At 61.1% G+C, this 17,145-nt stretch overlaps 1 protein-coding gene across 1 annotated transcript; it reads left to right on the top strand.

The window, feature by feature from the left end:
* The first annotated feature begins 110 nt into the window (after positions 1 to 110).
* LOC137486452 (keratin, type II cytoskeletal 8-like) lies at positions 111 to 9,926 on the top strand. Its single transcript, XM_068211756.1, has 10 exons — positions 111 to 242; positions 3,978 to 4,310; positions 5,072 to 5,280; positions 5,943 to 6,003; positions 6,125 to 6,220; positions 6,298 to 6,462; positions 8,042 to 8,167; positions 8,564 to 8,784; positions 9,328 to 9,383; positions 9,470 to 9,926. Exons 2-10 carry the CDS (start codon positions 3,978 to 3,980, stop codon positions 9,661 to 9,663), a joined length of 1,461 nt encoding a protein of 486 aa, XP_068067857.1. The 5' UTR covers positions 111 to 242; the 3' UTR covers positions 9,664 to 9,926.
* The last annotated feature ends 7,219 nt before the right edge of the window (positions 9,927 to 17,145 follow it).

Here is a 17,145-nt window from a genome sequence, read left to right as displayed (position 1 = left end):
GTGACACGACGGCGGGAGCCCGAGAGTCGCACGGACGGACGCACGGATGGAATTCCGGGCGGGAATTGTGGCCGGGATTTATAGCCGGGAGCGGCACCTCCCCACGGCCTCGCTCCCGGGAAGGGAAGGTGCGGCTGGAGCCGGCCCAGGGCTTTGTTCCTGTGAGGACCGGCCCCAAAACTTGGGGAGTGGGGTGTGAGGGAAAAGAATCGGCCCCAAAACTCGTGGGATGTGAGGCAGAGGTTTGGGAGTCTCACCCAGAACTGGGGAATGCAGGACAGGGGAAAGGGAATCAACCCCAAAACTTGTGGGGTGCGGGGTGAGTGGAAAGGGGTATGACCCAGAACTGTGGGGTGGGGGGCAGAGGGAATCAGCCCCAGAACTTGTAGGGTGAGGGTTGGAGGGATGGGTGTCTGACCCAGCACTTGTGGCGTGTGTTCAGAAGGATGGGATCGACCCCATCACTGTGGGGTGGGGGCCGAAGGAATAGGAGATGGCCCCAGAACTGTGGGATGTGGGACGGGCTCAGCCCCACATATTTTCGTGTCCCCATAGCCAGCCCCACATCACCCTACTGACCTTTGCACTGCTGCAGCCCCTGCCTGACCTGAGAACCCCTGTTTTACCCTGTTCCTGCCCTGTTTTACTCCATTTTCCCCATTTTGCCCTGTTCATGTCCCATTTACTCATTTTTACCCATTTTTGTGTTACCCCTGCCTTGCTTTATCTAATTTTTGTCCCATTTTTGCCCATTTCTCATTTTCCCCATTTCCCCCATTCCTTCCTCTTTTTGTTCCATTTTATTCCATTTATGCAAAATCTTCCCATTTTGCTGTTTTGCCCCATTTTGCCATCTTACCCCATTCCTGTCCCATTTTACTCATTTTTGCCCTATTTTGTGATTTTATCCCATTCTTGTCTCACTTTAACCATTTTTGCCTGATTTTGCCCTGTTTTATCCCATTCATGTCCCATTTATCCCTTTTTTGCCCGATTTTGCCCCATCTCTGTCCAATTTTGCTGGTTTTCCCCCTTTTTTGCCGTTTCTGCCCACTTTGCCGCATTCCTTCCCCTTTATCTCCCGTTTCTTTTTCCCCCACATTTTTCTCTGCTTTCTCTGCTTTACCCCATCCTTCCCCTTCCATTCCCTTTGTTTTTCCCCATTCCTTCCCAATTTTTCCCCATTTTACCTTACTTATGCCCAATTTTATCCTGTTCTGCACCATCTTCCCCCTTCCCCCGCTTTCTTCCCCCTTTCCCCCCTTTTTCTCCATTTTCCCCGCGGGGTCCCCGAGGTGCCGGACCCCAGGGTCCCAGGGGGTCCCGCCCGGGGTCCAGCGGCCTCGTCCCTCTTTGGGGACTCCCTGGGACCCCCTGAAGGGCGCGGGGGGAGGGGCGGGGGTGTCGCGGCTGCTCCCACCCTAGGCCTTATCGGGAACATTCCGGGCGTTCCCGGTGGGTGACGTGTCCCACCCGTGTCCCCCCGCCCCCCCCGTGCTCTCCCTCCCGGCTTCCCCCTGTGTCTCCCGGTCCCCCATGTCCCTGTGACCCCCCCGGTGTCCCCCCCACGTCCCCCCGGTGTGTCCCTCCCGTGTCACCTGGTACCCCTCAGTGTCCACTCCTCGTGTCCTCCCGTGTCCCCCCCCATCCCCATAACGCTCCCCATCCCCCTGTCACCTCACGGCCACCCCGTGTTCCCCCCGTGCTCCCCCGTGCCTCAGTGTCCCCATCTGATGGCGAGGGGGGCTCAGCTGGGGCCGTCAAGGGCTTAGGGGGTCCCCGCTGCTCCTTGGGGGGACTCGGTGGTCTTGGGGGCCTGGGGGAGTGTCCTGCAGGGTCTGGGACCCACCCCACCCCCCTTTCGAGGGTTATCTCTGGAAATTCCTTCCTGATAAGACGGGACGGGCGGGATTTGGGGAGGGAGCTGGAGGTGGTGGGAGCCTCTGGGGGGTGGAGGGGGGAGCAGATCGTGTCCCCTCCCGGGCGTCGCTGGTTTGGGGGGGCCTCGAGACCCTCCCTGTGGGGCTGGGCTGCTCTGACCTATGTGACAGCCCCCTCTCCCCCGGTGGAATCCGGATGGGGAAGGGAAGGGAAGGGAAGGGAAGGGAAGGGAAGGGAAGGGAAGGGAAGGGAAGGGAAGGGAAGGGAAGGGAAGGGAAGGGAAGGGAAGGGAAGGAAGGAAGGAAGGAAGGAAGGAAGGAAGGAAGGAAGGAAGGAAGGAAGGAAGGAAGGAAGGAAGGAAGGAAGGAAGGAAGGAAGGAAGGTCTAGATGTCAAAACCAGGATCCCAACCAAACCTGGGTGCCGACTCCCAGGCCGTGGGTGCCGCCCTTTCAGTGCCCAGCGTGTGCCGCCCTCGTGCCGGGCAAGTCTGGGCTGGAGACACCACCGCACACACTGGCACCTGTCAGACCCACCTGCACGCACCTGAACTCACATCCATTCACCCATCCATCCCATGCCTTTTTTGGGATATTTTCATTATTTTGCTGCTGAGTTTGGCACTGGGGACAGGCCCTGGTGATGTCTGGGGACAGGTTTGGGGACAGGTGTGGGGCCAGATTTGGAGTGATGTGGCTGGAGTCCCATGTTGTGATTTGGGGACAAGGGCTGGGGTCAGGGGTTGGGGAACATGGAGCTGGGGACAAGGACTGGGGGTCAGAGGCTGGGGACACAGGGCTGGGGTCAGGGTTTGGGGTTTTGGATCTGGGGACATGGGCTGAGGGCACAGAGCGGGGACAGGGACTGGGGTCCTGTGTTGAGGGACATGGGGCTGGGGACACGGTTTGATGGCCCACCAAAGTTTGGGGTCAGGGATGGGGCACATGGGGTTGTAAGCTGGGGACAGAGGCTGGGGTCAGGGATTTGGGACATGCTATGTGAACACAGTTTGGGATCCTAGGATGGGGACATGGGCAGGGACAAAGACTGGGGGACAGGGGTTGGGGACACGGGCTGGGGGAATAGTTTGGGGTCACAGCATGGGGATGTGGTGCTGGGGACACAGACTGGGGGACATAGGGTGGTGACATTGTTCCATTGGTCTGGAGACCCAGACTGGGGGACAAGCTGGGGACATAGGCTTGGGTCAGGGGTTGGGGACTGAAACTGGGGGCATCCGGACTGGGGTCGGGGGCCCAAACTGAGAGGATAGGACTTGGTGAAGTAGAGTTGGGGACTCAGATTGGGAGACCCAGCTGTGGGGACAGGGCTGGGGACACTCCCTAGGGACACTCGGTGGCTCTCCTCCTCCGGGAGGGGGCGCGGAGCACAGGGACCCGCATTTTGGGGTAAGCCCACCCCCGCGTCCCCGCCCGTCCTGATGCCGGTGGATCCCGGTGATCCCGCGAATCCCATGTCCCGAAGGGGTTAAAGCTCCGGTCCCTCCCCCCGCTTCTCCTCCCCCGGCTCTGGGATAAACCCGAGAACCAACCCGGGAACCAAACCGGGAAGGCGCCCGGAACCCGCCCGGCCGCTCCGCCCGGCCCGGCCCGTCCTGCCCCGACCCGTCCGGCCGGTCCTGCCGGGGCTGCCGCCGGAGCCTCCCTGCCCCGAGCGCGGCCTTCGGCCTCGTCCTCCTCAGCCTTCTCCAACCTGCTCCAGCCGTCCTCATCCTCCTGAGCCTCTTCAGCCTCTTTCGACCGTCCTCAGCCTCCTCCAGTCGTCCTCGGCAGCTGAGGACGTTCTCCAACCCTCTTCCAAACTTGCGCCAATATCCTCATCCTCCTTCTAACCTTCTCCATCCTCCCTGCAGGCTCTTAATCCCCCCTCAGCCTTCTCCAACCCTCTTCCAACCCTCCCTGACCCTCTTCATCCACTTTCCAACCTCTTTTCCAAATTCCCTCCTATCTCCTTTCCCAACTTCCAACCTCCTCCCAATCTTCTCCAGCTTCCTCATCCTCCAGCCGACCTCCTTTCCCACCTCCCAGACACTTCCCAGGCTCTCTCCAGCCTCTTTTTCCCACTTTCCCCTCTCAGATGTCGGTCTCCATCCCCCGGCAGCCGCTGCGGAGCAGCTCGGCCGTTCCGGGCCGTTCCTTCTCGTCCCGCTCCTTCACGGCCGGCCCGGCGCTGAGGATGAGCACGGCCCCGGCGCTCGGCCCTTACGGGGGGCTCCGTGGCGGCTCCGGGGGGCTCGGGGGACCCTCGTGGGTCCCGGGGACGGGCGGGGGCATCACGGCTGTCACCATCAACCGGAGTCTCCTGACGCCGCTGGACGTGGCCGTGGATCCCGAGCTGCAGGAGCTGCGCCGAGAGGAGAAGGAGCAGATCAAGACCCTCAACGATAAATTCGCTGCCTTCATCGACAAGGTGGGGCTGGGGGGACCCCGAGGAGGGGTGGGACCACCCTGGGGACTGGCTTCTGGGACCTCCTGGGGCACCTGGGACATCTTGGAATACCTGGGGACATTGAGACCCTCCTTGGGACCTCCTGAACATCTTTGGGGACTTCCTATACCCTTGGGGACATTGAGACGTTCTCTGGGACACCCTGAGTCTCAGCTGGGATGTCCCAAACACCTTTGGGGACCTCCTGAGACCCCTGGGGACACTGAAAAGCCTTTATGGGTACCCTTCAGGGATCCCCACGATCAGCTGGGACCTCCTGAGCACCTTTGGGGACTTTCTGAGACCCTTAGAGACATTGACGCCCCCCTTGGGGACACCCTGACCCCCTCCTGACTTCCCCAAGGACACGCAGACTCCAGCTTGCCCCAGGACCCCAAATCTCCCCCCTGCCCCCACCCTTCCACTCCATGCCCCCCTCCAGCCCAACCCATTCCCTCGGGGGTGATTTGGGGGTCATTTTGGGGTTCTGACTCCCTTTTCCCCCCCAGGTGTAATTCGGGGGTGGAGGTGTTTTTGGGGTGATTTTGAGGTATGGGAGTGCCCCTGACCCTGCTTTCACCCAAGTGTGATTTTGGGGCGTGGGGGTTATTTTGGGGCAATTTGGGGGTGTGGGGTGATTTTAAGGTGATTCTGGGGTGTGGGAGTGCTCCTGACCCCCTTTCCCCAGGTGTGATTTTTGTGGTGATGTTGTCTGGTTTTGGGATGCCGTTCCCTGTCCGCAGGTGCGGTTCCTGGAGCAGCAGAACAAACTCCTGGAGACCAAGTGGGGGCTCCTGCGGGCACAGCCCCCCCCCCGCAGCACCCTGGGGGGACTCCTTGAGGGCTACGCAGGGACCCTGCGGCGGCAGCTGGAGGGGCTCGGGCAGGAACGGCAGCGGCTGCGCGCAGAGCTCGGCCACGTCCGGGGGCTCGTCGAGGAGTTCAAGGCCAAGTCAGTGTCTCCAAATGCCCCCCAAATCTCCCGGGTACTCCCATATCTCCCCAGACCCCTCCACAGCCCCCCAATACCACTTTGTAGCCCCACTGTGGTTGCTGCTGCCACCCGGGCCACGCCTGCAGCCTCCAGGAGGAATTCAAGGGCCATGTCTGTGTCCCTGAGTGTTCCCCCACATACCCCGTGTCCCCATCGTGTGTGCCCTCAACCCCATGTCCCTTCATCCGTGTGTGCCCCTGTCCCCATGGCCCTCAATGTCCCCACCATGTCCCTGGGTCTCCCTGTATCCTCATGTCCCGACATCTCTGGTCAGAGTCCTCTCTATGTCCCCACATCCTCCCACCGCCTCGTCCCTTTGTCCCCCTGTCCCCACGTCATCCCATCCCCTTGTGTCCGCATGTTCCCATGTCACCCATCCTCATATCCCTCCCTGTCCCAATGTCCCCATATAGCCATGTCCCCCCTGTTGCTATGTCCCCATCCCTACTGTCTCCATATCCCCACCCCCATGTCCCCCATCCCCATACCCCCATGTCACCCCATTCCCATGTTCCACATCCCTCCCAGGCTCCCACCCCCATATTCCCCCTGTGCCCATGTCCCCCATGCCCATTTCTCCATGAGCCCCTGTCCCCCCCATCCTTGTGTCCCCTGCCCAGGTATGAGGAGGAGATCAACCACCGCACAGAGAAGGAGAACGAGTTTGTCCTGCTCAAAAAGGTGGGGGAACCCCGACACTGAGGGGGGGACCCCGACACGGGAGGAGTCCCTGAGACCAAGGGGTTGCTGGGGGGGTCCCTGGGGGTGCTGGGAACAGGGGGTGACAGGGGTGTTCCTGCAGGATGTGGACGAAGCCTACATGTCCAAGGTGGAGCTGGAATCACGCCTGGAGAGCCTCACGGACGAGATAAACTTCCTGCGGCAGCTCTATGAGGAGGTTTGGGGGTGCCTGGGATTTGGGGTGCCTGGATTCGGGGGGTGCCCCCCTGCTAAGCCCTCCCCCCGTGTGTACAGGAGCTGCAGGAGCTGCGGGCGCAGGTGTCGGACACGGCCGTGGTGGTGTCCATGGACAACAGCCGCCAGCTGGACATGGCCGGAGTCCTGGCGGACGTGCGGGCGCAGTACGAGGACATCGCTGGCCGCAGCCGTGCTGAGGCTGAGGGCCTCTACCAGGTCAAGGTCAGGAGAGCACCCCCTGCTGCCACCCAAATCTTCATCTTCCTCTTCCTCCTCCTCCCTGTTCCCCAAACATTCATCTTCCTCCTCCCTGATTACCACTCAGTCCTCCTCCTCTCCACCTGCTCCCCAAACCTTCATCTTCCTAATACTTCCTCCTCCTCTTCCTTCCCCTGACACTTTCTCCTCCTTCCTGCTCCCTAAAACTTCCTCCTTCTCTTCCACACCCCGAGCCTTCATCCTCTTCCCTGCCCCATCCTGTCTTCTTCCTAATTCTCCTCCTCCCTGCCCTGAGCTTTTCTCCTCCTCCTCCTCCCTGCTTCTCAAGTCTTCATCCTCTTCTTGCTCCCCAATCCTAGTCCTAGTTCCCAAGCCTTCATCCTCCTCCCTCCCTGCCCCATTCTCCTCCTCTTTCCCCTCCCTGCGCCTCAATCCTTCTTCCTCCTTGTCCTCCTCCTCCCTGGTCCCTGAACCTTCCTCCTCCTCCTTGCCGCATCTTCCTCCTCCTCCCTGCCCCATCCTCCTCCTCCTTCCTGCTTCCTGAAACTTTCTTGTCTTCCTCCTCCTCCCTGCTCCAAATCCTTCCTCCTTCTTCTCCTCCTTCTCATCCTCCTCATCTTCCTCCCTGCCCTGGAGGGAGCAGCTGATGTGTGGGAGAAATTCTGGCTTGAAACTCAACTGGAGCTGCCACATCCCAGCCTGGGGTGTTCCCCCTGGCGTGGGCTCATCCCAGTCCCGGGGCGCCGTGGGGCAGGGAGGGGCCCCCATCTCCATTCCTGCTGCAGATCTCAGTGCCAGTACTTCCCAGGCTCTTTCATCCCCCATTTTGGGATGCTGGTGGAAAGTGGGGGGCCTCATCCCACTGGGATCCCAGATTCAAACCCAACCAGACCCACCACATCCCAATGAGAGCTGCCATATCCCAGCTGGATCATCCCTCCCAGCATCGCTGCATCCTGGCTCTTTCCTCTGAGTTTTTGGGGTGCTGGTAGAAAAGTGAGCTTCCCCCCTCCTCATCCCACCAAGACTCTGACTCCAAACTGCACCCACGGCATCCCAGCTGGAGCATCCCTCCTGGCGTGGCCACATCCCAGATCTTTCCTCCTTGCTTTTGGTGTGCTGGGGAAGAGAGGGGTCCCCTTATCTCCATCCCCATGAGACCCCAGATCCCAGTTGGAACATCCTTCTTGATACAGGCAAATCCCAGCTCTTCCATCCCAAATTTTGAGGTGCTGGGGAAAAAGAGAGGTCCCTCCAATCTCCATTCCCCCAGGATCCAGTTCCAAACCCAGCTGGACCCACCAAATTCCAACTGGAGCTACCACATCCCTGTCAGGGCATCCCTCCTGCCTCCACTGCATCCCAGCTCTTCTCACCCAATTTTTGGGGTGCTGGTGAAAAAGGGGAGTCCTTCCATCTCCAGCCCCCCCAAGATCCCAGTTCCAAAGCCAACCGAACCTACCACATCCCACCTTGGACTATCCCTCCAAGTTTGGCCACATCCCAGTTTTTTCCTACCAATTTTGGGGCACTAGTGGGTTTGGGGGTGCCCCGCATTCCTACCCCTGCCTGGTGTCTCCAGTATGAAGAGCTGAAGACGGCAGCCGGGAAGCAGGGAGATGACCTGCGCCAGACCCGGAGCCAGATCCAGGAGCTGAACCGGCGGATCCAGCGGATCCAGGCAGAGATTGAGGCTCTGAAAAATCAGGTTTGGGATCCAACTCGGATGGAAATTTGGAAGCGTACTGCCACCCCATCCCCCAGCACCCCCTGGGAACCCCCACACTGGATTCCTGAGGATCCCTTGGGATGTCATCTAGGAAATGGGAGGAGAGAGTGATGGCTTGGGGATTTTAGGGGGGCTGGGAATACTGGTGGGAAGAGGGGGGTGAGGGATGGTGGGATATGAGGGATACTGGGGAGTGAGGAATACTGGGACATGGGGACACTGGACCCCAGAGGATGATAGGACATGGAATACTGGGACACTGGGTATACTGGGACATGGGGACACTGAGGGGTGGGGGATATTTGGATTCTGGGGATTTTGGGTCCCGGGGACCCCGGCCCGGGGGGATCCTGGGCTCAGTGTCCCGTCCCGCAGCGCTCTGGGCTGGAGGTGGCCGTGGCCGAGGCCGAGGAGCGCGGGGAGCTGGCGCTGAGGGACGCCCGGGCCAAGCTGGCAGGGCTGGAGGGGGCCCTGGGCCAGGCCAAGCAGGACCTGGCCCGGCAGCTCCGGGAATACCAGGAGCTCATGAACGTCAAGCTGGCCCTGGACATCGAGATCGCGACCTACAGGAAGCTGCTGGAGGGCGAGGAGAGCAGGTGGGAAGCCCCGATCCCAAATTCCAGACCCCACATCCCATAACCCACTGCATCCCACATCCCATAACCTCTGGGCATCCATATCTCACACCCAGTGTCCCGTGTTCCATCCCATATCCCATGGGCATCCCATTTACCAAGCCCTTCATCCTGGATACCATGAACATCCCATACTCCAGGTCCCATATCCTGCAAGGACCCCGTATCCCATGGACATCCCATATCCCACGTGCCATACCCTGTGGGTATCCCATATCCCACGGATATTCCGTGTCCCATGTCTCATATCCCGTGAACATCCCAAATCCCCCCCACTTGACCGTGTCCCTTATTCCTCTCCCCCCAGAAACACTAAGTTTGGGGACCCCCTCCAATCCCCTCACTTTGGCCATGTCCCCTAAATACCCTCTCCCCCCCCATCACTGCCCCTGTTTAGGGGAAAGTTTTGGGGGACAACCTCCCCCCCAGGTGTCCCCCCAGGCCATGTCCTTTATCCCCCACCCCTTCACTGATCCTGTTTGGGGAACCCCCCCACCCCCCCAGGCTCGAGGCTGCTGTGCAGAACCTGAGCATCCACACCAAGACTTCGGGGTACCTTGGTGAGTTTGGGGGGGTCTCCAGAACCCTCTGATTTTGGGTGCCCCCCCATGTGCCCCTCCTCACAGCTGCTCCCTCTTCCCCACAGGTGGATTTGGGGGAGGTTTTGGGGGGGGATTTGGGGGGGCGTTTGGGGGCGCCGTCGTCAGCTCAGGGTACTCGGTGCCGCCCCCACCCCCCGAGAGCACGGCCCCCCTCAAATCCCGTGCCATCGTCATCAAGAAGATCGAGACCCGTGACGGGAAACTCGTGTCCGAGTCCTCCGACGTCCTGGAAAGCTGAACCCCCTTTCCTGGGGGACCCCCATTCCTTGGCTTGGCCAGCTGAGCCGAGCCCCACTCCTTCCTGAGCAGACCCTGAATCCTGACCTGCTGAGCCCTCCCTGGGCCCCACTTTGTGGGGTGTCCCCCATGTCCACACAAACTGAACCCCCCCTTTCCCAGGGGGGTCCTCCATGTTCCCTGCAATCCCAGGGTGTCCCCCTAAGTCCTGACCAGGTGAACCCCCTTTCCTGAGAGGGGTTCCCCATGTCCAGCCCAGCTGAGCCCCCCTGGGCCTTCTCTTCTCAGGGTGTCCCCCCATATCCTCCCAAGCTGAACCCCCTCTTCTGAGGTGGGAGGGACGGTCCCCCCATGTCCTGACATTCTGAGCCCCCCCAAGTCCCCTCTTTCCTGCCTGGGGGCATCCCCCCAAGTCCAGGCCACCTGAGCCCCCCCGAGTCCCCTTTTCTGGGGGTCCTGTCCATGTCCTGGGGGGAATCTTTTGGGAGGGGGGTCCCCCTTGTCCAGGCCAGCTGAGCCCATTCCCTTCTTGGGGGGTCCCCCCATTCCCCTGGGGTCCCCCATGTCCTGACCTGCTGAGCCCCCCCTCCCCCTTGGTGTGTCCCCCCTCCATCCTGGCCCCCTTCCCTGGGGGTCCCCAGCTCCTGACAGGACACCAGGCACCCTCTGCTGACACCCTGAGCCAGTGCCAGTGCCAGTCTCCCCTGGGGGGGTCCAACCCCCCCACTGTCCCCTCTCGGAGTGGGGGGTGGGAACTGGGGGGTCTGGGCCTCCCCCGGGTGTTCTGCTTGCTGCTGGAATAAAACCTTGGAAATTCGGGAGTGTTGATAACTGCGGGGGGGAGAGGTGTGCGGGAGGGCTCATCCCAGGCTGCCTGGGGTGTTTTGGGGTGCCAGGACGATCTTGGGGTGCTCGGATCAGTCTAGGTGTGGCAGGTTCCATCTCGGGGTGCCTGGTGCTGTTTTGGGGTTCCCGAGTCTTTCGTGGGGGACTGGGACCAGTCTTGGTGTTCCCAGAGCAGTTTTGGGGTCCCTGGGTTTTTTTGGGCGTCCTAGAATCTGTTTTAGAATGCCAGAACCTATCTGTGGCTGCCAGGACCAGTCTTGGGGTGCCTGGCTCCCTTCCTGGGGTGCCAGGACCAGTTTTGGGGTGCCAGGACCCATCCCAGGGTGCCAATACCTATTTTGGGTTGCCTGGATCTCTCCCAGGTGCCAGGACCTATCTTGGGGTGCTCGGGTCTGTGTCGGGGTGCCAGAACCCATTTGTGGGTGCCTGCGTTTGTTTTGGGGTACCAGGACTCATCCTGGGACACCAGGGTCCCTCCTGGGTGTCCGTGCCAATGTGCCCAGGTTCCTTTTTGCACGCCTGGCTTTGTTTGGGGGTGCCAGGACCAATCCTGGGCTGTCAATATCTGTCTGGGGGTCCGAGGGTCCCTCCTGGGGTGCCAGGACTCATTCTGGGACAGCAATCCCTGTTTTGGGGTGCCTGGGTCCCATTTTGGATGCCCAGACCAGTTTTAAGGTGTCTGTGCCCATCCCGGGCTGCCTGGCACCGTTTTGGCATACCAGGAGCCATCCCAGTTTTGGGGGGCCAAGTTCCCTTCTGGGGTTCCGGGACTCATCTTGGAGTGCCAGGGTCTTTTTGGGGGTGGCTGGTTCCATCAGGGGGTGCCAGGGCCCATGTCAGGGTGCCTGGGTCTGTTTGGGGTTCCCGGATACCCTCTGGGGTACCAGAACCAATTCCAGGGTACTTGGGTCTGTTTGGAGGTACAAGCACCCGCCCTGGGGCGTCAGAGCTCATTTTGGGGTGGCTGGGTCTGTTCTGGAATGCCAGGGTTTGTTTTGGGGTGCCAGGACCCCTTTTGGGACATCAGAATCTATTCTGGGGAGCCTGGGTCCCTTCCTGGGCTCTCATCCGGGGGTACCAGGGTGTGTTTTGGGGTGCTCGTGTCCCTCCAGGGGGGCTTTGTGGGGCCCTTTTCTCTCGGGGTGCTACCGAACCCCAAAACCCCTGGCTGCCCTCTGTGCCCCCCGCATTTTGGAGCGGCAGGGAGAGGGGGCAGTGGCCTAGTTTGGGGGTCCGGCCCCCCAAGTTGGTTTGGGGGTGTCGGGGTGATGCCCTGGGGTGTTTGGGCTGCTGGTGGTAGAGATTTGGGGGCATGGTGGGGGCTCGGAACAGTTTGGGGGGGCTCAGAGCCCACGAGGGGGAAGGGGGATCCCCAAAATCGGTGCTGCCCGCGGACTCTGTCCCCCATAAATCATTAACCCCACGGGGCCCGGCCCAGGGGGGAGGGAGGCTTGGGGCTGGGAGCAGATTTGGGGGTCCCTCCATGGGTTGGGGGGGTGGCAGTGTCCACAGGGTCTGGGGGCGTTGCAGGTTTTGGGGTGTCCCCCCCCCCCTCCAGTTCCATCCGCGGGTGGGGGGGTGACACCTGGTGCCCGTAATTAGTGTTAGCGGAGGATTGATTAATTAATTAATTAACTAATTAATTAAGGAGCTGGGGAGGCGCTGCAGCCCCACAGCACGCGGAGCCCTCAGGTCTCCCCAGTTCGCACCCCAGGAGTTTTGGGGACCCTTCCCAGATTTGTGGGGGCAGGGGAGGGGTGGACCCAAAACGGGAAGGGCTCCCTCAGAGCCCCTCAAATTTGGGGAGTCCGAGGGCGAGGCCCTCGGGGGCCCCTGAGATTCGGGAGGTCCCTGAGCTTTTGGGGGGCCCTTGGGGTGAAGGGGGTGCTGGCAGGCGGGGGGGTTGACACAGCCCCTCCTTAAAAAAGGGGGTGGGATCAGCAGTGCCCCCCCCCCCCGGGAGGGTTAAATTGGGGTCACCTCCCTGCACCCCCTTTCCTGGCCCCCCCGTTTCAACTCCCCCCTGATCCTATGTCCGTTTTTTTTTTTTTTTTTTTTGGGGGGGGGGTCTCCCCGGTGGATCCCCCTGCTTTTTGGGGGGCGGGGGCTGGTTTGAGGGCTCACAGGTTCTTTGTGGGGAGGGGTTTGAGGGGTTTGGGGACCCCCCCCGAGGTCTGCCCGCAGCCCTTAGACCCCCCCGGTCCTCCCGGCCCGGTGATTTTGGGGTTCGCGGACGCTGGAGGGCGGCAGAGGAGCGGGAATGGCCCCGCGGAGGGGAAGCGGAATTTGGGGCCCCCGCAGTTTCGGGTGGGGAGAGTCGGGAATGGGGGGGGTCCCCGCCCGGGTCCGACTCCACGGAGAATTTGGGGGCTGGGGGGCGGGAGGAGTGGTGTCAGGGGTGGATCTGGGGGCGTGGGGGGGTCTGATGGGTTTAGAGGGGTCAGGAGTGGCTCTGGGAGAGTCTGGGGGGGATCTGGAGGTTCCAGGAAGGGCCAGGGGTGGGCCGGACAGGGGGGTCTGGGGTCTCAGGTTGGCTTCGGGGGTGTGGGGGGGATCCGGGTGGTTCTGGAGGGGTTGAGCCCCACGGACACTCCTGGCTGGAAACTGGGGGTCACGGAGACCCTGCAGGGAAACTGAGGAAGGGATGGTTTGTGGGGGGAGCTGGAGCCCTCAAGCTCGGTGGGACCCCCGGGATGTCACCTCGTGTCACCCTCAGTGCCATCTGGACTCCGGGGAGTGGGAGAGGACCCCTCCCATAACCCACTCAGTGCCAACATCCCCTGCTCGCTTCGCCCCCTTCTCCTGGGGGGGCACCCCAAATTAGGGAGGGGGCAACCATGGGCGGGTCTCTGGCGAGAGGGGGTCTCACCCCACCCCGCTGGGACACTGCGCGGGGACCTCGGGGGTCCCGGGGCACCCACAGGGTCCTAGGGAGGAGTTTAATCCCCTCATCACCCAAACCTGCCCGCCCTGGAGATGGGGGTGCTGGTGGTGCCCGGGGAGGGAAACTGAGGCACGAGGACATCTCGGGGACCCCTCCCCGCAGTAGGATTTGACCCCGAACTGATCCTGGGGGCTCATGCCCGGGACCTGGGGACCCCCCAGGGCTGGGGGGCGGGGGCAGGCTGAGACCTGACCCAGCTCATCCTATGGGTGGGGCCGTGACTCACCCGCCCGGCGGGGCCTCGCTTTGAGGCCCCGCAGATTTGGGGGGTCCCTGAGCCTTTTGGGGCATTGAGAGGGAGCCGGGAGAGGGGACCCGGAAATCAGGGTGCCTTTGGGTCCCTTCTGGGGGCCTTTGAGGGGTTTGGGGTGCTGAGCCCATGCGAGGTGCTGGGGGGAAATGGGAGTCCTCCAGTGTCTGGGGGTGGGGTTGAGCTCAGGCCGTTTGGGTTTTCACAGCTTTGGGGGGTCCCTGCTCCTTTTGGGGGCACCTGGGGTCACTCTTGGGATGGGGGGAGTGGGGTGAGGGGTTTGGGGGTGCTGAACCGCTGGGGGGGTTCTGGGGCCTCATGAGGGGTGATGGAGGAAATGCAGGGGACCCTGCGCTTTGGGGGTCCCCCTGTGTCTGAGGATGAGATCAGCCCCAGGGAGCTTGGGGGTTTATGCCCCCCCCTCCGATTTTTCTGCTAGGGAACCTGAACCCCCATTTCCACCGCTGAGGGTCCATCCAAGCTCAGACCCCCCAAATCCACCTCCCGAATGAGCTTCTTCACCTCAAACCCCACCTCCCAGTGGAGGGGATCCCCAAAATCTGGGAGCTCAGACAGACACTTCCTGCCCCCCAAATTTTCCTGGATCAGGGAGTCCTCAACCCCTATCTCTGTCTTTGTGGAACTGCCTCCACATCTCAGCCCCTCACAGATCCACCTTCTGAATGGGCTCCTTCACCCCAAAACCCACCTCCCCACGGTGGGGACCCCCAAAAGCCGGGTGCTCATGTGGGCGCCTCCTCTCAGAGATGTGTCCAGGGTGTTTGTGGGGGGGTCTCTGCCCCACAGCAGGGTATCCCTGCCCCGTATTGGGGGCTGGTCCCTTGGCTGCCACCCGGGTGGGGTTTTGGGGTGCAGTGACAAGCTGGGGCCTGTCGGGCAATTAACTGCCGTGTAATTAGCGTCGGGAGGAGCTGCCCAAACTCTTGGTACTTTCACACGCACAGCCCTGCACTCCTCCCCTCCCGGCGCCCCAAACCTCCTCCGGCTCTGAGCATTCCCCCCTGAGACTCTGCACCCCCAGACCCAGCACATTTTGAGTCAGTGTTGCCTTTTTAATTGGGGTGAGATGCGGAGTGACCCCCAGGAGCTGGGGAACCCCCAGGAAGGGGGACTGGGGGGGGGTGGGGTGGCTTGGGGTGTGGTCTCGTTTCTGGGAGCCGTTCCAGCCCTTTAGAAGGTGTTCTGGGTTTGGGATCCCAAGGGTCTGGGGAGGGAAGGATGGAGGGTGGCGGAGGGATGGGTACAGGGATACCCTGGCGTGCAGCCCACCTGTTTCCCACCCACAGGAATTAGGGGATGGGGTGATGCTGCCCCTGGGGGGCCTACTGGGTCCAACCCCCCCAATCCCAATGCTTTTCCCTCAAAAACATGGGATCTCCCCCCACCTCAAGCACCCGCCTGGACCCTTCTAACACTGAATTCTCCCCATTTTGGTGTCCTTGTTTGCCCCCCATGTGTGAAGAAACAGGGGCACCTGGGTGTCCAGTGGGTCTTTATTCCCATGGGATATTCACATGGATTCCTGTGGGACCCCCACAGTCAGCCATACCCCTGCCTGGGGCCCACCCCCACCCTGTGACCCCCAGAAGGGTCCTCACCCCCTCAGAGGGATCATGGGGGGCTGTCAAGTCCAAGTGGGTGCTCCTTCTTGGGGCTGCCTCCCCGATGATCCCAATCCTCCTGCCCTGGGATCTGTTTCCCGGTGCCAGGGCTGAGATGAGCTTTCCCTTTGGCTGGGCAGGATGTGGGGTCCCACCCCTGGGCAGTGGGACAGCAGGAGGGGTGACACCAATGGCATCAGTGACAGAGGTGGCACCAATGGCATCCCAACAGGAATGAGAGTCAACCCACCCCTGGGGGTTGTGACTCCTGGGATCAGGGGGTGCCATGAGCTCCCTTGCTGCCAGCTCTGCTCCCGCCATGGATCCCGGGGCGCCTGGGGCTCCTGGCAGTCCCAGGGTGCCGCCCATCTTCTGCAACACCTGCTTTGATCTCCCGGGAATCCATCTTGTTGTTCCAGCCGTCACCGTTCCTGCTCCCAGCCCTGCAATTTCCCAGGTTGGTGGCTGCCAACGGAGCAGCCAGGAGTTTCCGGATCTGAGGTTTTCCCAGTTGAACCCAGTCCCAGCACAGGTTTGGGGTGACAACGGCTGTATTTGGGCTCTGGTTCTGCTGCATTTCCCTGGTTGGGACTGCTGGGCACCCGTGCTGGAGGTCCCGGCTCCCACGGGATACACGGGGAAGCTGGGATGTTGTGGTGCTGGGTGGGTGATGGTGGCCAGTGTTGGGTGGGTGACAGTGGCCAAGACGGAGCAGTCTTGGCCCAAAGTCCAACATTTGGTAGTGATGGTGGCCAACACTGAGTGGGGATGGCCCTCCACGTTAGGGCGGATGGGTGCCAGCGTGTTAGGTGGGTGATGGTGGACAACAGTGGGTGAGGGGTGGTGGCCAACACTGGTTGGGTGGATGGTGGCCAGTGCTGGGTGGTGAGGTTGCCCAGTGTTAGGGGGGTGATGGTGGCCAGCACTGGGTGAATGATGGTGGCCAACACTATTTGGGTGACAGTGGCCAACCTTGGGCCCTCGGCTTTGCTCCTGATACATTCCCATCCCGGCAAGTGCTGGAGCATCTGAGATGCTCCACCTTGGAGTTCAGGGGGGATTTGGGAAGTGATCCCATGTCTCAGTGAGGTGTCTTTACCCCTTGGTGGCAGGGTGGGGCAGGGCTTTGCTGGCCCAGCAGCTGCTTGGGCAAGTGCTGGGCTGGCTGCAGGGCAGCAGCTGGGGCAGGAGCTGGTGCTGGAGCCACCCTGGGAACTCCTGGCAGGAACGCTCTCCACCCGGGCTCCAACAGGTTCATTCAGTTTTGGGGCTGATCTGCCAGTTGCGTAAGGTGAGGAGATGCAGCCACCGCCTTCTTCCATCTGTTCAAACCGCTTCTCTTCTCCAGCTGGAAAACTGGGGAACCCCAGAGGGTGGGAGAGGGTTTCCAGGTGGGATTGGGGCATGCAGGATGCGCATTGTCCAAGGGGAGCATCAACTTCCCTGTTCCCTGCACTGCAAATCCCCTGGGGCTGAAAATCCTGGAGCTTCAGGAATCCCCAGTGAGATTCAGGAGGAAACACCTGGACATGCACCCAGACCCAGATTTACATCTTTTCACTGAAAAAAAAAAAGCCAGGGTGAACAGTCTTGGAGCTGAAACTGGTTCCACAAACCTCTCTAATCCAGAGCTGGATTTTATTGGCACTGTGGGTTTAGGAGGAAGCTTTGGGGCTTTTTGTTTGTTTTAACAGTGGGATAAACCAGGATCCTCAATGGAGGCAACTCAACACCTCATTAAATTGGAAATTTAAAGCAATTAAGCAATTAAATTGCGTTGTTTTAACAATGGGGTAGGCTGGGAGTGGCTTTGCTGAATAC

Source organism: Anomalospiza imberbis, chromosome 22, assembly GCF_031753505.1.
Source record: "Anomalospiza imberbis isolate Cuckoo-Finch-1a 21T00152 chromosome 22, ASM3175350v1, whole genome shotgun sequence".
Classification (NCBI taxonomy): Eukaryota; Metazoa; Chordata; class Aves; order Passeriformes; family Viduidae; genus Anomalospiza; species Anomalospiza imberbis.
Note: the sequence above shows the minus strand (reverse complement) of the source record. Positions and strands in the feature narration are given on the sequence as shown.

Coding starts and splice junctions, on each gene's coding strand:
- LOC137486452 (XM_068211756.1), top strand. CDS start 3,978: ATGTCGGTCTCCATCCCCCGGCAGCCGCTGCGGAGCAGCTCGGCCGTT. Junction 6,463..8,041: donor AGGGCCTCTACCAGGTCAAG/GTCAGGAGAGCA, acceptor TGGTGTCTCCAG/TATGAAGAGCTGAAGACGGC. Junction 8,785..9,327: donor CTGGAGGGCGAGGAGAGCAG/GTGGGAAGCCCC, acceptor CCACCCCCCCAG/GCTCGAGGCTGCTGTGCAGA.